The 19,451-nt window shown below is 39.6% G+C and overlaps 1 protein-coding gene across 2 annotated transcripts; it reads left to right on the top strand.

Moving 5' to 3' along the window:
* The first annotated feature begins 782 nt into the window (after positions 1 to 782).
* On the top strand, positions 783 to 19,244 carry plekhg6 (pleckstrin homology domain containing, family G (with RhoGef domain) member 6). 2 transcript variants are annotated; one of them, XM_017700502.2, is made up of 15 exons: positions 783 to 878; positions 2,141 to 2,367; positions 2,535 to 2,660; positions 3,829 to 3,984; positions 7,341 to 7,436; positions 8,298 to 8,348; positions 8,802 to 8,951; positions 9,056 to 9,166; positions 10,640 to 10,789; positions 10,882 to 11,016; positions 11,101 to 11,220; positions 11,358 to 11,490; positions 14,915 to 15,030; positions 15,782 to 17,223; positions 18,295 to 19,244. In XM_017700502.2, the coding sequence occupies exons 2-15, from the start codon at positions 2,182 to 2,184 to the stop codon at positions 18,470 to 18,472; spliced, it is 3,150 nt and encodes a 1,049-aa protein (XP_017555991.1). In that variant the 5' UTR covers positions 783 to 878; positions 2,141 to 2,181; the 3' UTR covers positions 18,473 to 19,244. The 2 variants fall into 2 exon arrangements, with proteins under 2 accessions (XP_017555991.1, XP_017555992.1); XM_017700503.2 differs by lacking the exons at positions 783 to 878; positions 2,141 to 2,367; positions 2,535 to 2,660; ... (1 more) ...; positions 7,341 to 7,436; positions 8,298 to 8,348 and adding an exon at positions 8,643 to 8,709.
* The last annotated feature ends 207 nt before the right edge of the window (positions 19,245 to 19,451 follow it).

The raw sequence follows: 19,451 nt of genomic DNA, 5'->3' as shown, positions 1-19,451 counted from the left end.
TGAGTGGCATGTTGTCGTCCTGCATTCCTCATTAGGTGCATTAATTCTCTTATGATTCTTCTCACACTTCTGTGCATGTTTTGTCGGTCTCGTCTGCCTGATCTCCTCCCTCCACACCTTCACACATCTCGATTACTCTTACACTGCTGTCCTGTGTCAGTCACCATGACTGGCATGAAGTGTGCTGCAGGTAGAATTAGAATCATTTTAAACTATTTTCATGGATGCCTAAGAATTTTGCACATTACTATGTACATGTATGCATATCTTTCTTTCACTTTCACACATCTACTTAGTTTAGATTGTTGTCATTGAGGGCACTGTATCATCTAGTTAAACTTAATAGTGATGCATGTCTTTCTGTTCGGTCAGTTTACTCTGGCCCAGCTTGTGTCTGATAGTAAGCCTTCACCAGATATAGTAAGAATTGTCAGTACTTGATGAACATCACAAGATCTTCAGATTACTTCTTTAGCTGCACACCTATTTCAGATTTCCTGGTGTTTGAGTGAGGGTGCATGAGGATGCACGATCATGTGGCCATCCCCTTCAGTAATCTCACATCTGTTATAATGATTATGGCTAGACATTTCCTTCACAAAATGGCTGGGTACCTGTCAATCAACACAGCCCAATGAGGCGAAAACTCTCTCAAGTACACACCTTAACTGTAGTTCGTACAACTACAGTAAAGAATCCAGTTTCTCTTGCTAGACCAGTTGCTACAGGGAGGGCTGGGGACAAGCCTAAGAGGAACAAAGACAGAAAGAGGCACAGGCAGATTGCCTTAAACTGTCGGGAAGCCATTCTGGGGAAAACAGAGGGCTGATAGATACTACAGATGGCCACCTGATGAAGATGGATGCAGCTAAAAGCAGGTAATTTAGTGTACGCTCGGCAGCTTGAGAGGTCCCAGACGGAGATGTCTGTCAGTGTAGTGCAGTGACAGAAGATAGTGACTTACAGTGGAGTGCTGAAAACAGTGGCTGTTCTAATGTTCTGAAACTGAAGTGCGTGTGTGTGCCTATATGACAGATGTATAGAGACAGAATTTCCATGTTTTGTCTGGAAAAAAGTAGATGTATTGACACTGCGATCTTCAGCGCAGCTGGTGTTTTGACAGGGAGTGATGTCAACCGTGGGAGGGTTGTGACGACTCTTCTGTCTACGCATGTGTGTGAGACTGTGTGGTTGGTGAATCATACATTTATTCTTCAGTACCAATATGCTCATGTGTAGTTAAATATGAATCATTTTGTAATTGTGATTTTTACGATGAACTTCTTGAGATACAGGGTTGACCACAAATGTAATGTATGTTAGGTTTTGGGGGCTACAGGCCAAGGGTACCCAAACGTTTTGTCCTGGGGTGGGATGGGGGGTTGAAAAGTGCAATGTTTGAATGTTTCAGGTGGGCCAAGAACCAAAAAGACAAAATGATATATAAATAAAGAAGCTAGGTTTCAAATAGTTTTAAAAAAAAAAAAACACCTTATTTTGTTACTAAATACTACTTCAAAATGTATATTAGTTTTCTTAGTCTTAAATCTTAGTTTTAAGAAAAATAGAATTAAACTGTTCTCTATATGGTGCTTAAAATGTTTCTTCCCTCATTAGGTGAGGGAGTTTGGTTAGGGTCACTTTCTGGTGGTTCAAACTAGCTATATGAAAGGGCCATAGGCTCTATCATTTGAGAAATTGTGTAACTATATGTGTGTAATTCATTCTCTTTTGCTCTGTTGCTCTAATCTATGTGAAAACATTGGTGTTTATTACCCATGGGCAATGTGCAAGGAGTGTGCTATACTTACTGGAGTTGTTGGCTTTATCCCTATTGTGTCAAATGTCAGCCTTGCTCACAAGTTCCTCTGAAACTAAGCTGTAGCTAAGCTTTTCTTCCCAAAATGCTGATAGCTTTAATGCCAGTAGGCCAGCACTGAAATTTATGACAGCTGTGCACTTCCTTTTCCAGATTCAGAGCTATCATCTGTCTCTCTCTCAGTGTGACAATGCTGGAAATACCCCAAAACACAGACAACTTCCATTGCTCTCTCTCTCTCTCTCTCTCTCTCTCCCCTTGTTTTTTTTTTAGCAAATTTCAACCTGATCTAACCTGATCTGTTGTGTCTTGACCCAACAGCCATTTCTCGAAGAAATTAATTGTGAAAAACAGAAGAAGTGATGCCAAGCTCCCCACATAAAGTAGATCTGAATGCTAAGGAGATGGATGGAGAGATGGAGAAACAGAACGAGGCAGACAAAGAAGAGAGTGATGCTGTGGATGTTTTTTTTGCACAGCATGCAGAGACAGCAATCAGCCACCAGAGGGCAGCAGAAAAACATAGATACAACACATTAGGTTATCAGGTACTGTTCTGTTCTACAACACTGCAAATTATGATGTTGGGGCAGGTGGTCATAATAATTGGTATTTTTTTATTGGTATTTTTCTTTTCTTGCTAAACACTTATATTAGTCATTTAGCATTGTATGACACACAGTTTATGCAGTATATCTAATTCTGACATCCTCAGAAAAAGAAGCAGAAGCTGCCTGCAGACTTTTCTACAGTGAGTAAGGGAACATCCAGCAACATCAAATCTAGAGCAGCACTTATGCAGCTGTTCAGTCAGGGCTCTGAAAAGACTTCCGCTCAGGAGGTATTTGATATTCCTTTGTTATCTCTCTGGCTAACGTAGTGGCATCTTTTCTGTTTTTTTCAGATGTGCTTTCTTTTTAATTATAGTATAATTAGGTAAAAGACAAAAGCAAGGCAAAATAACATTACTTAAAGACTCAAATAAAAATCATTACATCATTAAAAAGATACAAGCGGTGCTCTGCTGGCGACTCTGCCAGTCTGCAGTAGAGGAGCAGTAAAGTTCAGCAACCTCACTGCTGGTCTAGCAGTCAAATTTAGGAACCACATGCCTTTAAAGGGGGAGTCAGACAATGATTTATTATTGTCCACTCCTAATTCACCAGTGATATGAAGTTGTATCCCCTATCAGCATCTTGTTCAAATTTTCCCATTCCTTCTTAAAAGATTCAACAGTTTTGATGCCTGAGGTTCCAGGATGTAACACTAGCTACTGAGACATTAGCATACTACTATTGATTGTTATGAAGAAAAGGACCATAATATACTGAAACAACATTAAACTAATATACTACAGTGATTATTGTAATTTTTAACAGAGAAAATAAGAAAATACTCACATTTGTCTGTTTGGATTGTGAATCTGAAGAAAGGTAAAGGCTAAGTGGTAGGATCAAGGGGTGAAATGAGACACAGTTTGACCACCTTCTAGGTCCATCTTGTAGATGAAAAGTCAGACACGATAGCTCATTTGATGCTGTGCAGTTTGTGTTAGTCATCCTCAGTGGTCAGTTCCTGGCCTCAGAATGCTGTTAGCTGGATATTTTTGGTTGGTGGACTATTCTCAGTTCAGCAGTGACACTGAGGTGTTTATAACTGTTGTGTGGTCAGTCAATACCATATCAGTGTGAGTGCAGTGTTGGCAATAATCCACCACCCAAATAATACCTGCTCTGTGGTGGTCCTGAAATTGGGCAAAAAATATGTAGAGGAGTATTTTAAATACAGTCTGTAATTGTTGAACTACAATGTGCAGCAAGTGACCAGGCAGTGTATTTCCTGGGAAAATTATACTGATTTCTTGGTACAGCAGCTTCAATCATCGCTCATAAACATTAATCACATCCTAAGCTAACACTGATTCAAGTTAAACATTAATGCTTGCAATTATCTGAATTCCAAAAGAGTGCCGCATCTAGATTAATGCTTTTTCTGTCCCTCTCTGTCAGGAGAGAGGGGTTGCTGGTGCTCTGGAACAGGTGGAGGCACTAAAACAAACTCTGAAGTCATTCCCTGTGCCTGCTGAGCTCAGCTGGAAGTGGGGAGAAGGAGACAAAGCTGACATCCTGGAGAAGAGCTGGACAGACATAGTACACTCCCATGAGGTATAGACAGATAGCATCAGGCAGATAGAATAGAATAGAATAGAATAGAATTCAACTTTATTGTCATTGCGTATGTCACAGGTACAAAGCAACGAAATGCAGTTTGCATCCATCCAGAAGTGCTTAGCAGCAATATAAATATATATCTTACAATGTACAGTAAGTATAGTATATACAGGTTAAAAAAATATGAGGGGGTATGAACATGAAGGGGGTTATACAGGTTATAAATATGAAGGGGTATAAAGTACTATGAACAGGTTATAAATATGAGGGGGTATAAAGTACTATGAACAGGTTATAAATATGAAGGGGTATAAAGTACTATGAACAGGTTATAAATATGAAGGGGTATAAAGTACTATGAACAGGTTATAAATATGAAGGGGTATAAAGTACTATGAACAGGTTATAAATATGAGGGGGTATAAAGTACTATGAACAGGTTATAAATATGAAGGGGTATAAAGTACTATGAACAGGTTATAAATATGAAGGGGTATAAAGTACTATGAACAGGTTATAAATATGAAGGGGTATAAAGTACTATGAACAGGTTATAAATATGAGGGGGTATAAAGTACTATGAACAGGTTATAAATATGAAGGGGTATAAAGTACTATGAACAGGTTATAAATATGAAGGTGGATAAGTATGTACTTATGAACAGGTAGAGTATTTACACAGTATATACAATAATGGGCAGTATATACAGCAGATGTAAGTGCTGGTAAGTGGTGTTGAGTGGTGTTTAAGTCTGTGTGTTATTGGTGTGTGTTAGGGTACAGTCCGTTGTTATTTGTTTAGATGTCAGGAGGCAGAGTTCAGGAGTGTGACAGCTGTTGGAAAGAAGCTGTTCCGGTACCTGGTGGTCTTAGTCCGGAGGCTCCTGTAGCGCCTCCCAGAGGGCAGGGGGGTGAAGAGTCTGTGTGCTGGGTGACTGGGATCTTTGATGATTTTCCCAGCCCTCTTCAGACACCGCTTCCTGTAGATGTCCTCTATGGCAGGAAGTGGTGCACCGATGATGCGCTGGGCAGCTTTCACCACCCTTTGCAGAGCCTTCCGGTCTGAGGCAGAGCAGCACCCGTACCATACTGTGATGCAGTTGGTCAGGATGCTCTCAAAGGTGCAGCGATAGAAGTTCACCAGGATGTCTGAGGACAGGTGGTTCATCCTCAGCCTCCTCAGAAAGAAGAGGCGCTGGTGAGCCTTCTTTACCAGCTTGGAGCAGCTGGTCGTCCAGGTGAGATCCTTGGAGATGTGGACACCAAGGAACTTGAAGCTGTTGACACGCTCCACTGCCGTCCCCTTGATGTGGATGGGTGGATGTGGGTCAGCATTCCTTCTGAAGTCCACAATGAGATCCTTAGTTTTCTCAGCGTTGAGCAGAAGGTTGTTTGTGTCGCACCACTCAGCCAGACGATCCACCTCCTCCCTATAGGCTGTCTCATCGTTGTTTTTGATGAGGCCAAGCACCGTGATGTCATCTGCAAACTTAATGATGGTATTGGAACCATCGACAGGCTTGCAGTCATGGGTGAAGAGGAAGTAGAGGAAGGGACTCATCACACAGCCTTGTGGTACACCGGTGTTTATGGTGATGGTGGATGAGCAGTGGTTGTCCCACCGGACATGTTGGGGTCGGTTGGTCATGAAGTCCAGTAACCAGTTGCACATGAGGGAACTAATGCCCAAGTCTGCGAGTTTTGTGATGAGTTTTGAGGGGATGACTGTGTTGAATGCTGAACTGAAGTCTACGAACAGCATCCTGATGGAGGTATTTTTATTGTCCAGGTGTGAGAGGACAGAGTGCAGTGCTGTGGAGACTGCATCTTCTGTGCTCCTGTTCTGGCGGTATGCAAATTGGTGGGCATCCAGGGAGGGGGGGAGACAGGATTTGAGCTGTGCTAGGACCAGCCGCTCAAAGCATTTTGTGATGATGGGGGTGAGGGCTACCGGGCGGTAGTCATTCAGTCGTGATGGTTTGGAATTTTTGGGTATCGGGACGATGGAGGTGGTTTTGAAGCAGCTTGGTACCACAGCACGGGCCAAGGACAGGTTGAATATGTCCGTCAGCACTCCTGCCAGCTCACCAGAACATGTTCTGAGAACACGTCCAGGGATGCCATCAGGACCCGCAGCCTTGTGGGCTTTAATCCTGCCCAGCGCCACTCCTACATCGGTGGGAGAAAGAATCAGTGGTTGGTGGTCTGCAGACACATCTGCCTTGGTTGCAGTTGTTGGGTTCCCTTTCTCAAAATGAGCATAGAAATTGTTGAGCTCGTTGAGGAAGGAAACATCAGAGGAGGCGGGGGAGGGGTTGATGGTCTTGTAATCTGTCATAATCTGGAGTCCTTGCCACATACGCCGGGGATCGGAGTTGGAGAAGTGTTCTTCTTTGTAGTGGTGTTGGGCCTTTTTGATGCCCTTCTTCAGCTCAGCCCTGGCTGCACTGTAGGCCTGTGCATCTCCCGACCTGAAGGCGATGTTGCGGGCCTTCAGCAGGAGACGAACATCCCGGTTCATCCAAGGCTTTTGGTTGGGGTACATGGTGATCTGTTTCTGGGTGGTGACACTATCTATAGTGGTGGAGATGTGGACCAGTACAGATGAGGCGTACTGATCCAAGTCTGTGTGAGTGAACATATTCCAGTCGGTGTTTCTAAACCGGTCCTGGAGTATGTTCACTCACACAGACTTGGATCAGTAGATGTATGTGTGTGTGTGTGTGTGTGTGTGTATATATATGTATTTATATATATTTATGTGTGTGTGTATATATATATATATGTATATGTGTGTGTGTGTGTGTGTGTGTGTGTGTGTGTGTGTACAGGTATACATATATATATATACACACACACATACATATATATATATATATATATATATATATATATATATATACACACATATACAGAGAGAGAGAGAGAGAGAGAGAGAGAGAAGTAGGAAGAAAGATCAAGCACTTTCTTCTCATGTCATTGGTATGGATGGAAAAATGAGGAAGAAAAAAGTGAAAGTGAAAGACTGGAGGAGATCTGAAGATATTTAGTCAAGCGAGGGAACAGACAGATTAGATTAGTGAAAGACAGAAAACTTTGAATATAGCACAAAAACAGACAGGCAGTCTCAGGGCGTGATGTGTAAATTGACCTATTTATTTATTTACTTACTTAACCAGAAGAGTCTATAGTGTTGTTAAGGTTATAAATCTTTGGTAATCCTTGGTAAATACCCCTGACTAAGAGCATCTGCTTGATGAATCTAAAATTTACATCATTAAATTAGTAAATTCTAACAATTGCACAGTTAAGTAATTAATAATTAATTAAGTGTTTCTGTCTCTGCCCAGTCAATGTCAAAAACCCAGAGGCACCAGCAGGAGGCACTATGGGAACTCATCCACACTGAGTTCATTTATATCAACAAGCTCACCATCGTCAATGATGTAAGCTGTTACACTGCTAAACTGTGCTTCTTTGTGTAGTTATCAGTTATCAGTTCCCTCTGATATTTCCACAGCTTCACAGCTGTAGACTTTTCATATAGCTCTTAAAGTGGAAATCCACCGAATTTTCTAATTTTCTTCACAGTTTAATCATAGAACTGTAAACAAGGTCATTCAGAGTTTTTTGATGTAAAATCCTGCATTGTGCAGAAACTTACCAATTTGCCTACAATGGTGGTCACAATATTTACAATACACCTACAGATTTTTGCATATGTTTTTATATGAAATGTTGATAATAGGAAAATTGTAGTGAACTTAAAAAATAGGTGTTTTGGGTACTATTTTGACAATGCCTTGCATTTACAAATTTTAAAACTATGTTTTAAGCCAAAACCTTAACTTAAAACTACTGTTAAAAAATCTCAAACATAAGGAAACATATTCATAAACATTTCATGTATTAACTTTCTGTGAGCATTAAATGCATTAAATGCTTTAGACATCTGGTTCCTATAATCACCACTGTAAATGGATGGAGCATTTCACATCAAACCACTCTGAATGACTTTGTTTACATCGTACTGATTTAATTATACACATTTTGAAAAATTGATGGAATTCCCCTTTAAGAGTCTATTTTAAATTGCTGTACATTAGAATTCTTAAACTAAAATCTTGGAGGCCTGCAGCAGCTTTTCTACTCCAGGACCCCTTAATGGGGATTCAGTGAGTTGAATCAAGTATAACAGAGCTGGGAAAACAACAAATTTGAAAACATATTTGTGGCCCTCTAGGCTAGGACTTTGGGGAAGTTTAATAACATAAACTTGAATGACAAACCTCTTTTATTTTTTACAGCTTGTTCTGGCTGCGCTGAAATATGTTCATCAATATGGGTTCCTCCTTGAGGTCTGTACATTATTTTTCAGTCAGCCTGTCTAAATGCTTTTGACATTTTTGCTGGTAAAGCATCAATCATACTCAGTTCTGTGCTCTGTACCTCTGGCCCGCAAAGCAATGTTTATCATATTGTGGTCAAGATGAAGATCAGCCCATCTTCGCTGGTTTAAGGCAGAGTGTTTCAGCGGTGGTGTGGCAGTATGAAGTTCATTGCTCAGAATGTCTTTCCGCTCTTAGCATGTTTCTTTCCACTCATTCTCAATAGAATATTCAGTACCTGCCTGAGCACGTACCAGTGGAAACAGACAATGAATGTTTCTGCTGAAGAGGTGGAAAACTGTTATTCTGAGCATGGCTTGAGAGTATGAAGGTGGGTGGGAGCAGCCCAGTTTAGAAGCTGGTCTTCACTCATCTCTCTTTTTTGTTCTTTGTTTATCTCTTCTTTTCTTTACCTCTGTCCAGGTTACACCAACTCAGCTCTTCTCTAACCTTCCCAACATCCTCAATGCCCATAAGCTCTTCTGGCAAGAAGTGATGTACCCCATGTTAAAGAACGTCCGACTAACTGGACAGCCGTTTGACCCTTTGCAACTCGAACCAGGATGTCTGCAGGTATTCGACAAGTGCGAATCACCACATTGCATCAGTCATGCGCTTGCACTGATACCCATCTCCTGGACTTCTTCACTCTCTGATCCTGGTTTGTTCTCTCATAGTTTGCAGAGCGGTTCCCTGACTATGTGGAATACTGCTTGGAAGAGGAGAGAAATGTGGAATTCACACGCAGACAACTGGAAACAAACTCACACTTCCATGCTTATCTGATGGTACAGCAATCAAAATCAGACCTGTGTGTTACAAGTCTATATTCCATATTAAGTCACTTCAGTAATGTATAACAGATTGCAGTGTTACAGTTCTCAAGCAGAGTGGAAGAAATCGAATCCAGTTATGAAAAAATAATATTCAAGTCATTTTTCTTGAATGTTATGACAAAAAGGTAACAGTAGACTAAATTACACAGAAAATATATGTTGAACACAAAATTACACAAGGTTTCAAAGACTAAAGGCCCACGTTTTTGCCTTTTACTCTGGAGTGGCCTGTCCATGGTTTTGAAAATACCAGCATCTTCTTTGTTTCTCAGCAGTTCTCAGCAGTGTGCTTAATTATATTACTGTTGTATGACTTTCTTGCCAGTTAAATGTTTCTGACAGGGATGCATTGCATTCAAATTTGTTTGTACTTATCAGCATTCACAATGTCTTCAAGCAAAATTTTTTCACAATTGAAGCAGATGTGGAGCTTGTTTTTCCTCCTGCTTCTCAAAGACGAAAGCTTAAAGTGCTGTTTATTTGATGGGGACAGATTTGGTGGTCTCCAGGTCTTGCATGGTTGTTAGGAGCACCACTTTCCCCCTTTGAACTTCAGCTTTGGAAAATATTAATTTTTTTATTATTTGTTTTCCTGCGACCTTCCCCTTCCTTGTGCAAGTGGATTATCTTATATGTATTCTTAGAAGTATCTCCTTAATTAATTTTAGATGAACATAAGAAAGACACTTGCAGGGCAGCTAAGGTGTGTTTGGGTAGTCATCTGGGTTATTTTTAGTGTCCCTTTGAAGGAGTACATAATGTTAGTGACTCCTTTGGGAGCAGTGTTGTTGGGAGGACATAGCTAAAACTGTTCGGTTTTAAGATTGGAACGATGGAAGAGTTAAAGTGATGGAGTAGGGTATCCAAAAGTAAAGAATGCACAAATAACACTAACAGATTTGATATTATACTTAGTTTTAGGGATTTTGTGTAATTTTTTGTTAAACATAAGTTTCCTACTTTTTTTTTTAGCTCTAAACAAAAAATAATTATTTTAATTAAATAATTAATGGCCATTATGACCAAAAATTCAATAAACAACTTTTGCACAATGCTGTACATCACACTCATATGATGCAGGTTTTCTGAATTAAGGAGTTATGTTCCCTCCACTGACACAGAAGGTATTTATCAAAGCATATAAGCTTCTTATAAGATGCTTTTTAGAATTACATATCAGCAGTTATATTAATGTGTATGTTACTGATGGACAGAATTTAGTCACCTATTTAGTTTTATTCTAAATGGCACTAAACAATATTTTTAATAGTGTTCATTTTATTTTTTGTATCAATGTAACAATACCATTCACTGTGCAGTACTGCAAAATATACATACAACAAAACTGACAACTGTTTTACAAACCTTGTGTTTCAACATGGTGAAATAAGTGCATGGGTTTTTATATTTCCATTCTGGGTTCAGTGGGTGGAGACTCATCCACAGTGCATGCGAATGCGACTGGGTGACATGCAAGCAAAGCCCCACCAGAGGATTACAAAGTATCCCCTGCTTCTGAAGGCAATTCTGAAGACCACACAGGACCCCCACACACAGCATGCACTCCGTTGCATGGTAGGAAACCTTTCAGAAAACTGCAAAACCTGCCCCTCATGATAAGCTACAGCTACTGCATCGTTTGTGTGTCTTCTCTCTCTCTCATTTAGCTGGCCGGTGTTGGTGAGTTTCTGGACAGCATCAATGACCACCTGCAATTTAAGGATGATGAGTTGGCTCTCTCTGTCCACTCCCAAAAAATAGAGGGATATGAGGTGCAGGGGTTTAATGAAGAAATAGATAAGGTAAATACATTACACAACATTGAACAACCATCATTCTTCTGCTTGAAAGGTTTCATTGACTGACTGTGTGCATCTGCTTCCCAGTACATACAGGAGTTCTGTCACTTTAATTTAAAGAGCCCTATTCGTGGTATAGGACCCAAAGTCATACGCAAGCTTCTGCTTGAAGAGACCCTGAAGGTCAAGGGCAGAAAGGACAGCAAGGTAAGTAGTCAAAAAATTTGAAACAATTGTTCCTTTTACATATGAGTAGCACATCAACCAAACAGTAGCTCAACAGTCGTAGAGGACATTTTGCTGCTCATTTTTATTTCTTTTATTCTTTATTTCTTTTTTATTAGCTAGAGGTGGTGGTCCTGCTTTTCACTGATGTTCTACTGCTGACCAAAACCCAGAAGAAATCAGAGAAGCATAAGGTAGTGCGTCCACCACTGTCCCTGGAGAGAATACGCTGTGCTGAGCTCAAGGACGGCTGTGAGTTTTAAAAGCACTGTGGTTACTCTGCTAAAAAGCTTTTCACCGGTTTATTTAACTGTTTAGATCCCTACAGAATTGTGGACCACTTTCATGGATTCCTCATAAGTGTAGAGGTATCTTTAATATGTAAACAAAGTCAAGGGATTCAAATCAAAACACACAAGTGAGATTTGGGTGGTATTTTACAAAGCAAAATTTCTCACTTAGCCAGAAAACTTAAGCCCAAGATGAGGACTGTCCTATAGGAATGTCCCTTAGCTCTTTTATTATTGGACAGGCAAGTTTCATGGCAAAAATGAGAAATCCTGCTTTGTGAAATAACCCCAGACTGAAGCGGAAATAGGCATTGAAATTGTTGCATGCATTGTAAGCATACATTTTGAAAATACATGATAAGAATGAGAATTCAAACAAACAAAAAAGAGGGAGTTGAAATAAACTGACTATAACAGCTAACAAAGTTCTGCTTTTTGTTTTTAACAATACATATACATACTGTAGTGTGGGCAATAGAAAGAACACAGAAGTGGCCATAATTTTTTATTTTATCTTTATTGAACAAACTGCAAGGAAGGCACATAATGAAAACTATGGGGGAGTTCACCTTAGCCACATGCTGCACCCTTATGGTGAACAACCACCCAACACCCAACACAAAACCCATAGCCCCTGACACAGAACAACACAAGTATACAATAACTATCACTAACAATCTCCAATAATGAATGACACAAATAGTCCCTTTGTTGGAGGGGATGTGCTACCACAAGCTTTTGCTTGTAGCCACACCACCAGAGTCTTTTGTGCCAGCGGCAGCCAGTAGCTACTACAATATTATAAATAACATCACACCCACATATCTAAAGGCTGCGATGTTAGTGTAAGGACTCTCTTCTGCAACAATTTCACAAAGCATCCCTATTTCTTTGCACTGAATTGAATAGAGGACTTTAGTCTCAGATATTAAGAGGTTACTCGGGTTACTGGGGATGTGTGACTGATTGAAGCACCCTTTGGCTTTGATCCTTTGGGTGACAGGACGTTAGGTTTAAAATATTGTGTGATTGACAGAGTTGCAGAATCGGCTCCTACCACTTTAGCTGTCATTGATCAAGAATCGAGCCAGAGTCTCAGATGAGTCAGAGTTGATGAATTGCCTTTTTAAGATTAGACTCTCCATTACTGAGGCCAACTGGAAAGTGGAAAACAGTAGAGACACCAGGCTGGCTAAACAGCTGATTCATATAACCTTTTTCTGTTAACAGTCCCTGTAATTTGACAGAAATTGCCAACTCAAGATTTATGTCTGCCCACCAGATTTTTCTTTGGACACAATTTTTTAAATGACATGCATTTAACTTCCCCACCGTTGTGGCTGTGTGGGTGAGCGGAAAGTCAGACTGCTTTGTCACGTTATCTGATAAACAGAACACTTAAACATTGTTGATGTCTTTGTTGAGGGAATAATTATGCTAAAGGCAGAGACAGTGCAAAGACATTGGCTAAAAATAAAAAAAACTGGAATATTCTGATTACAACATTTCTAAAATGTAAACATACCATGATCTAAAAGGTATTTCGTGTCAAATGTCGCTGTAATAAATGTGTTTTCTCTAATGAATTTACAGTGAAATGCTGAGTTTACTGTGGGGTCTAAGGGTTAAGCCAGAAAAAGGCTTTCAATTGCCAGATACAGTTGAGGATTAATTCTAGAATAAAATGCATCTCCAAGAGGCAAAACTCACCTGTTTAGTTTGAGTGGCCAAAGTCCTAAATCTGAATATTAGAGGTGTGTTAGACTTGGTAAAAGGAAGGTGTAAATAATGCATGTTCTAAGGTTTAACGTTTATAGACACCTAACTGCAGTGATTTGGTCAATGCATACAAAGGTAATGTGCTCAGACAGCAGTGATAGACAAGACTTGATAATCTGGTCCTAAATAGGCATTTGCATTATGCAATGACCCACCCAGGGCGTGCTCCACAGATGTGCCAATACATATGCATCAAACAGTTTCACTTCTTTAGAATTGGCCGCAGGAACATGCTCAGGTTGGGCAATTAGGCATAAAGTTTCAATGATTTTTTTTTCACATGAAAAGAAAAATTTTTTAAAGGAAAAATCAAATAACCTTTTTAACTTTTTTAACGCAATTGATTCATTTTATGCAGGCTTTAATTTATTGTTATTCTGGATGCAGTTCCCCTCTGGTATCTGTTGCAAAGGGTGAAACAGATGATCTGCTCAGGGCATTACTGTGTATTACTGTGTAACTTCATTTATAGAAAATAATTCTCAGTAGGAGTAAGCAGTATGACAATATTTTATCATATTGTGATAATTTATTTCACAGTAAGCTTTTCTGAGCATATTGTCAGTACTCAAAGGACATAGCACAACTGCATGTTTCATTACAAAGATTACTCCTGACTAACTGGATTTAGTGCAGTGCAGTATGTAATATGTTGAATAAATTCACCGTGTTCATAGTTTTTGGCGGTATTTTGTAGCACTATTGCAAATTATAGTAAATTATAATATCTATCTGACTTTGTGTTAATAAAAGTTTGGATTTCTGATTTGCATGTGAGTGAGAATTGCTTAAACTTCAAGGTGAATTCCAGCATTCAGACAAGCATGTTTTGTGTCAGAAGAAAATTTTATGCTATACTGTATGTCTTTAACTGACTAAAAATGCTTGTTATGGTTCATTTGAATGGAAAGTAAATCCAATCTAAATTTCAGTGTCATATCATGATTCAGTGTGGTCTTGCATGGAATGACACATGATTCAGCCCACAGCAATTTGTAATTGAAGTGATAATATCATTATCAGTGTCTTTATAAAAATGATTAGTCACATTTGACATTTTTTCTTACAGTGACAAATTAATGAGTCTTTCATTTTAACATGTTAAAGTAAACATCACACTTTTTTCTCAAGCAGTGTCCAAAATCATACTTGGACAAATAAAAGTATGAACCTGCTTCACAAGTGAGGTTAATTAACAGGCTGAGGCCAATTAGGCAGGCTAGCAAAATACTGGCTTGTCTCACACTTGCATGTTAAACGTGTCTAAAAGAGAAAGCACTTATGCATGAAGGGAACTTAGGAAAAACAGAAAAACCACTGTGTGTAGGTGTTTGTGGTTAACTAGCTTCCACAACTCTGATCTGTCCTTTCCTATGAATTAGGCCCTATGGTTAGATGCATGATGCGAAAAAGTGATTCTGCATTTGCACAATTAGCACATCCTTAAGCACATTACATTATATTTTCCATCGATGACATTATTTACAAACAACAAAATAACATCCATGGCAATTACAGCTTTGATGTTCATTTCATTCTACTGATCTATATGTGAATATGAATTTATAATATTCATTTTATGTTTTCTCCCTCATTCTTTCTCCCAGACTCTTTTGTGTTGGTGGAGGTCAGTGACCTTGGCTGTGCCATTAGCGTGTACAGTGTCTCTGCCCCCAGCACAGAGAGCTGCACAGCATGGGTCTCTGCTATACATCAAGCCCAGGTAGGTCACTCAACACAAATTCAAATTCCACAAGACCCCAACAACTGGGCAGCTTACCACATGCTCTTAAACTGCCTGAATAAGTGTAGATTTGTATACCCTTCTAACCAGATAAGCCAACAAATAACATATATTAACACAAATAGCAACAAATAAACAACAAACAAACAAACAAACAAACAAAAAAACACTTTAAACCCAGTTTGATTTCATGAGTCTTAACTCCTCAGCGAAACGTCTCACAGGCATCACCTGAAGCTGCTGTATGAGCAAGGAGGGCCATAGGCGGTCTACACAGATAGACGGCTAGTCTCCATGCTAGGCTTATGGCTAACAGTTAACGCCAACAAGCTTTTTCTTCCGCTTACATTCCCCTGTTAACTCATTAACTCATTAAAATCTGATGTCTGATGCATTATCTGCTTTTGTTTGCATACTGGTGAGACAGTACTGACACAACTAATACTGAAAGAAGATTTTAACTGATATATCGAATGAACTGGTATATTGCCCACCACTAAGTGAGGTAATTTTCACAATAACAATACATTTCTTCATATTGGCCACCCCTACAGGACAAACACAGAAGGTAAGATGAGTCCTGGACTGGTGTACAACTGAAGATTTTAAATGTAGAATGATTATACTTAGATGTATTTTGTCAAGCAATCTGATTTTGCTATTCAGTTTCAGTGCTTTGCTTTATTATGGCTTAGTCATTATAACCTTAGTCATCACTGTTGTTCTATAGGAAGCCTTGGAGACCTTAAGGAAAGCCCAAAACCAAAGCAAACCAAAGATGCCCAGTGATCAAGTTGAATTAGAGGAGTCAGAAACACTTCCTTTTCCAAGCACACAGTCCACCGAGGACAGAAAGGAACAACCAGAGGCTCAGGCAGAATTTACCAATGATTCCTCTCAGATTGCTCCTGGTCTGAAGTTAACAGCTAACCATTTAGAGAGCAGAGAAGATCCACAAGTAGGGAGTAAAGTGCAAAATTCCCACAGCCAAGCAGCACGTGCAAGTTCTACGAGTAAACAAATGCAAAACAGAGACAAAGAATTTACTGATGAACAAACACAGGATTCTGAAGAAAAACAGAGGAGTGAAAGTAGACATCAGGAGGTGGATGATGTTCTGTCCAGTGTGATAAATGAAAGACGAGTTACTTGGAGTCACATAACCACGAAGTCCAGTGACACTTCAAATGAAGGCTTAAAAACCAACAAATCAAATGATCCACATCCTTTGTTAGTAGGTGGATTAATGGAAAATACTACACCTAGCCAGATATCATCAAGCAAGACTGTATTGCAAAGTGGACATAAGCCTGCTGAACCTGCCATCAACAACGCAAAGCACAGGGCATTCACTTCAGTGGAGAGAGCAAAGCAACAAAATTTGAATGACCAGTCACAGGAGTCAGACTCTTGTCAAGAATCTCTGCAGTCAGGTGAAGAAGGGGAGGTTCTCTCAGAGTCATCAAGGTTCTCCCGAAAATTAAAGTCTCCAAGGTTGCGGAGGAAGCGCCCAATGAATTCTCAGTCCTATGCCCCAACTCAAGGCTCAAGGAGAATGTCAGATGGGGCCGAATCAGTAAGGTTGCTATGTGACAGAAATTCCCCCTCAAACTCAGATTCTGATGGTAACAATAGCCTTCGCAGGCCCTCCAACTCCTCTTCCGAACCCCAGGATGCCCACCTGGTGCTCAAGCTGGCCTCCCTGAAGCGGATATCACTAGACCTGCATGCTTTCTCTGAGCCAGAGCTGTTTAATAAAATGCCTCAGAACTCTCTAAAAATACCCCAAATGAAAAGTCAGAGGAGTGCTTCCACACCTGATGTCTACTTAAACACCCAAAGCTTCCCACTATGCATTCCAAACAGGCTCTGCCCTTCACCCCCTCCAGGGCTTGACCCTCAGCTACATCCCTCCCCACTCCAGGGCCTACTGGACAGGGCCAAAGAAAGAGATAGGGAGCGTGGGTTGGCAAAAAGAGATGGAAAGCCAACAGAGAAGAATGTGAATACTCTACAGAACCGAATCTATATCTCCAACTCTCCATCATCATCACACAATGAAGGAGAGCGAGAGACAGCGGGAGAAGAGCAAGATCTGTTCAGACAACAAGGGAAGCCTTACTTGCAAATAGAATGCAGCGTGGACGGCCCTGAGAACGAGAGAAGATACAGGTTAGACTGAGCAATTTTTAAAAACACTTGAGAATAGTTTGACCTCTGCTGAATAGTATACTGTTGATTCTCATTTCAAACTGGAATATTTAAATCTAATTAGTTTTTTGCACTGTATATTTTACGTGTTTAGGTTTTTCCCTTGAATACTTACCATATCTCAAAAACGCCCAGTGGAATTATTACTAAAAACTAAAATTGTCCGCTTAGAGGACATTGTTTGTTCCATTAGAAAGAAATGACTATAAATTGAGAGTTTAGCATGCAAATAAAAGATGCCGGTTTCATTTGTGTTGTCTTGTTCTTACTGTGCTGCCCTGCCCACACAGAATTAGCCTTCATGCTGTGTCACTTGAATTTACTCTTCATTTACACTGCAGAAATCTTTAGTCGTTGCTGAGAAATTTTATACTAAAATGGTCTTTATGGCACATTTCTGTCTAAGGGGAGGAAGCCAATGCTTTGTGTCATGTGCCTGCAGAAGATATACTGCAACTTTTCAATTAATTATTAGTTTACATTCAGTTTATACTGGTTTTCTGTTAAGTTCTGCATTGACTACAGAGTCTTGCTTTTGACATTAAAAACTCTTAATGGTCTAGATTTGGCCTATTTTACTGATATGTGAAAACGATATAGCCCCTTCACTCACCTGATGCGGGTGCACAATTCTAATATTACACACAGCTCAATTGGTGGAAGATAATTTATCTATACTGCTGGAATAGCATTCCAGAAAATAATAGGAATGCAATGGATTTTTTTTTAAATCCAGATTAAAAACAAAAATATTTATTTGTTTAGGCTAGCATATTCCTAGAGTGCTGAGACTAATTTTCACTTATTGTTTGTATTTGTGCTGTTATTTTTATTTAGACAGTTTCTATCTTTCCAATGTTTTACTTATATTTCTGCGAAGTTCTTTGAGATTTTGTAACTAAAATGAAATGTGTTTCTATCTTAGTATTTCTTGTTAAACTATTGAGTTCAATGATGAGCTCTTAGGACATTCAGAAAGGGAATCCTGTTATTTCTATCATCAAAACTGTTATGTCTTTGCTCTCACTTTAGCCCTGTGACTCCTCTCCGTGTGAGTGTGGACTGGCCAGGCTGGTGCTTTGATGATGAGGAATTGCGTGAATTCTGGAAGCCTTATGATGGAACAATAGACTGGTGGGACCATGCCGTGACAACAGAAGAACTCCAGCAAACTCTAAGGCACGAGGATGGAGAGTACAGTGAGGTCTAGAGCCCTGAGTAGTTGTTGTATATACACTGAAAGGGCTGTAGCAAAGTGTAGAGTGTAGTAATGCTCTTGGTAGTTTAGAACAGTGGTTCCTCAGGTTTTAGGTTTGCAGTCTCTCCTGTCTGGACTCACAGCTGAAACACGCTACAGTGACCTTTGTCACAGTCTTCCACATAGTGATAGGTCTACTTTACACACTTTTTAACCATAAAAGGTAATGGATTCTGCTGCAAAGCTAAACTGTGCTGCACACTGCCATCAGCTGTGCCAACTGAAGACTATTTTTGCTGCAGTTCCCCTCTACAGTGACTCTCTGCTTTATAACGACAACATGATATCGAAAGGTGTGGGAGATTGTATGGAAATGTTGTTCTCAAAAATATGTTTTTTCTAAAATATGGGCATATGTTTTTTCTGATCCTGCAACCCCTTTAAGTGTTTATAACACTCTAGTCACACTTTGTTCCCTTATATGTAGATGATTGTTATATGATATGTACAGATGAGCGTGGTATAATGTGTAAATATGTAGATGTGTAGATGACACAATGTGTAGAGTGTACCTAGAGTTATGAAGTGTGAATGAAGCATGTACAACATGTTGGAACCAGTCTTGTAGCCACCTTACTTTAAACTCAGAAACAAGTATTTCTAATATATTTTGCATGTCTTATATAAACACTACTGTTCAAAAGTTTGGAGTCATTGCTCAAAAGTCGTTGTTTTCATTAATGTAAACTATTTGATTTCAGATGTATAAAATGAATTTACTATGCTTGTCCTGTGTTATTTAATTGCATTCAAATTATTGGTAGAAAGCTAGAAAGCTGTAATGAAGAAATGTTAGATGTGTCCACAACGGTGAACAAAACGGAAAATGATGTAAAAAAAAGACAGAGACCGCAGATTACACTGTATTCGAATAACAATGAAGCTATATTAAATTTAACATCCCGAATGCAAAGTGCAAATATTTGCAAAG

Source organism: Pygocentrus nattereri, chromosome 3, assembly GCF_015220715.1.
Source record: "Pygocentrus nattereri isolate fPygNat1 chromosome 3, fPygNat1.pri, whole genome shotgun sequence".
Lineage (NCBI taxonomy): Eukaryota > Metazoa > Chordata > Actinopteri > Characiformes > Serrasalmidae > Pygocentrus > Pygocentrus nattereri.
This window is presented reverse-complemented; position numbering and strand designations above follow the sequence as displayed.